This window comes from Cornus florida, unplaced genomic scaffold (assembly GCF_030987335.1).
Source record: "Cornus florida cultivar Cherokee Brave unplaced genomic scaffold, ASM3098733v1 CherokeeBrave_3.0.0_Hap2_Chr03, whole genome shotgun sequence".
In the NCBI taxonomy this organism is placed as follows: Eukaryota; Viridiplantae; Streptophyta; class Magnoliopsida; order Cornales; family Cornaceae; genus Cornus; species Cornus florida.
This window is the reverse complement of record NW_026775573.1, coordinates 62,920,604-62,923,238: the sequence shown is the minus strand read 5'-3', so window position 1 is coordinate 62,923,238 and position 2,635 is coordinate 62,920,604. Positions and strand designations below refer to the sequence as shown.

General features: G+C 33.4%; 1 protein-coding gene across 1 annotated transcript; it reads left to right on the top strand.

The window, feature by feature from the left end:
* LOC132301674 (soluble inorganic pyrophosphatase 4-like) lies at positions 1-1,876 on the top strand. The gene is made up of 8 exons (XM_059798912.1): positions 1-142; positions 251-279; positions 569-634; positions 726-833; positions 1,205-1,270; positions 1,350-1,470; positions 1,592-1,673; positions 1,837-1,876. Exons 1-8 carry the CDS (start codon positions 16-18, stop codon positions 1,874-1,876), a joined length of 639 nt encoding a protein of 212 aa, XP_059654895.1. The 5' UTR covers positions 1-15.
* The last annotated feature ends 759 nt before the right edge of the window (positions 1,877-2,635 follow it).

Below are 2,635 nucleotides of genomic sequence, written 5' to 3'. Positions count from 1 at the left end.
TTGCAGCTTGCAACTATGACTCCAATTATTGAGACTCCAAATCATCAAGCTCCCAAATCGCATCAATCTTCACTTAAAAGGATCCTTTCATCCTTGACCAGCAGTGCAGTTGCTGCACATCCTTGGCACGATCTTGAGATAGGTATTCAATTTAGTTATAAGCCGCTAATAGTTAATTAATTCTATAGTCTGCCTTCCTATTGACTCACATAATACCCTTCTGGTTTATAACTTAATTAATTGAATGCAGGACCTGGAGCTCCAGCAGTTTTCAACTGTGTAAGGATACTGAACTTTATATATATATATATATAGAATGTTGATACTTAAATTTAGTTTGCATGAAGATTTATTTGTGGATACATAAAGAAATTTTAGGTTGCGAGGGAAATTTGATGCAATGAGCCTTGCGCTTAGGCTACAGAAGGTCTTTGGCGCGCCTTGAGCGAGCTTTAACAACTATCAACACTTCATTAGTATTTATTTGATAATGTTCATGAATAAATTATGAAAAATCTAGCATTCCTCACTTGGTCAAGACTAGTATAATTGCTGTTAATTTCTACAGGTGATTGAAACTGGTAAGGATAGTACGGTGAAGTATAAACTTGACAAAAAGACTGGACTGATGAAGGTATAATCACGCATGCCATTCAGTGTCGTTTTTCTTGATAGTGTGTGTTGTTGATTCATAGCAGATTGCTAAAACGTATTCTCGTGTACAGGTTGACCGTGTACTTTACTCATCTGTTGTGTACCCTCACAACCATGGCTTCATCCCCCGTACTCTCTGCGAGGACAATGACCCCATGGGCGTCTTGGTTGTCATGCAGGTATGCAATTTGATGTGCATTATGCATGACCCCTTAAATCTGGTTACTTGTTTCACATATGTAGCTTGGAAGCTGCAATTGTTTTAACATTTGGGAATCTGCATGTATTTATAGCCTTGTGATATTTACTGATCACTCGAGAATCTTAGATGGAATTAATAGTAAAAAATGAAAGTGGAGTGAAGAAAAGAAAATTAATTTTCTAGCAGGCGTTTGGTTAGCATGAAAAATTTCTAAGAATTTGTGAGAAACTACCATTTCATAGTTTGGATAGCATGAAAGTTACGAGAAAATTTGTGAGGAAGCACCAGTTTATTATGAAGGGAATTTCAGCTGCCGCTACTTCTAAGACTCTTTGCAAACTAATACAGGAACCAGTTCTTCCAGGATGCATTCTCCGGGCTAAAGTAATTGGCCTCATGTCCATGACTGATCAGGTATATATATGCACTGACTGAAAAGATGATGATTTTTTTGCTACGTTTCAACCAGTTTGTAACATTGATAAGAACACAGGGAAAAAAAGATGACAAGATAATTGCAGTAAGTGTTGATGATCCTGAGTACCGACACATCACTGAAAGCAAGGAGCTCCCTCCACATCGTTTGGCTGAGATCCACCACTTCTTTGAAAAATGTATCCTTCTAAAAGTTTTTTACTCCGAGCAAGCTTGACATATAGACATATTTTAGTTTGTGCTTCTAGTAAATTTTTATTTTTATTTTATTTATTTATTTTTTGGTTAACAAATAATCAGATAAGAAATATGAGAACAATGAAGTTCTAGTTGATGATTTTCATCCAGCCTCAAAAGCCTATGAAGCAATTGAGAAATCAATGTAAGCAACGAATGTTCCCTCCATTTCAATGTTTCTGCTCCATTTTAACTTGATTTTCAGAGACTAAGAAACAAACTGACAAATATAATAAAAGTCATTCTGATTTCTTTTATACTTCATGGGATTTCTTGATCTAAATGTGTAATTTACTTCTTCTGTGAAGGGATCGCTATGGGGACTACATAACGGAGAGCTTGGAATGAAGAAAAAAGTGAAGGACTCTTCATTCGGCTGCATACGCACAAATTGATTTGACCAATGTGCCCTTCTATTACATTTTTGGATGGATTAATTATAATAATTTGTGTTGATGACAAAAAATATATCATCTTTTTTACAGTTTTGGAGTTTCTCCTTGATAGAAAAATCCATCTTATGAAGATGTATTGTTTGTCTATCTTTGCAAGAAATGGTAGTTCTTCCCCGGTATGTTGTAGCATTTAGATATAATTCAAATGATATTAAGGAATATTTATTAACTAAAAATAAAATGAGGATTATTCTAAAACATTTATCTATTACAGAACCTAGTTCGCGTACGATACGCGAATTAAATGTGTACATACCAATTTTGAAAAATACTCAGAGTTTAAAGATACGATAAGATATTTTTTTTCATCATCCCGTACATAACGCGTTTATTCATATTCATTTTGGTTGCTCCGTTTAATTCGTGTTTATATTTTAGGGTAACCTAATTATTTTTTTTATTTATTTTGTTCACGTTTCTAATGGTATATTTTTCTCAAACACTCTGACGACTTAGTGTTTTACTATCACTCTATTTTTTTTTTTTTTTTTAATCTCTTATTATTGTCAATCGAATGTTTGATCTTTAATCAAAATAATGAAACACACACATACACACACACACACATATATATATATATATATACCTTGTGAACACTATAATTTTGAAGAATATATCATAGATTTTTATTGATATTTGTAGACATTTATAA

Excerpts from the sequence above, each read along its gene's own strand:
- LOC132301674 (XM_059798912.1), top strand. The coding sequence starts at position 16 with ATGACTCCAATTATTGAGACTCCAAATCATCAAGCTCCCAAATCGCAT. Across the intron at positions 834-1,204 it reads GCGTCTTGGTTGTCATGCAG|GAACCAGTTCTTCCAGGATG; the intron begins GTATGCAATTTG and ends AAACTAATACAG. Across the intron at positions 1,674-1,836 it reads GAAGCAATTGAGAAATCAAT|GGATCGCTATGGGGACTACA; the intron begins GTAAGCAACGAA and ends TCTTCTGTGAAG.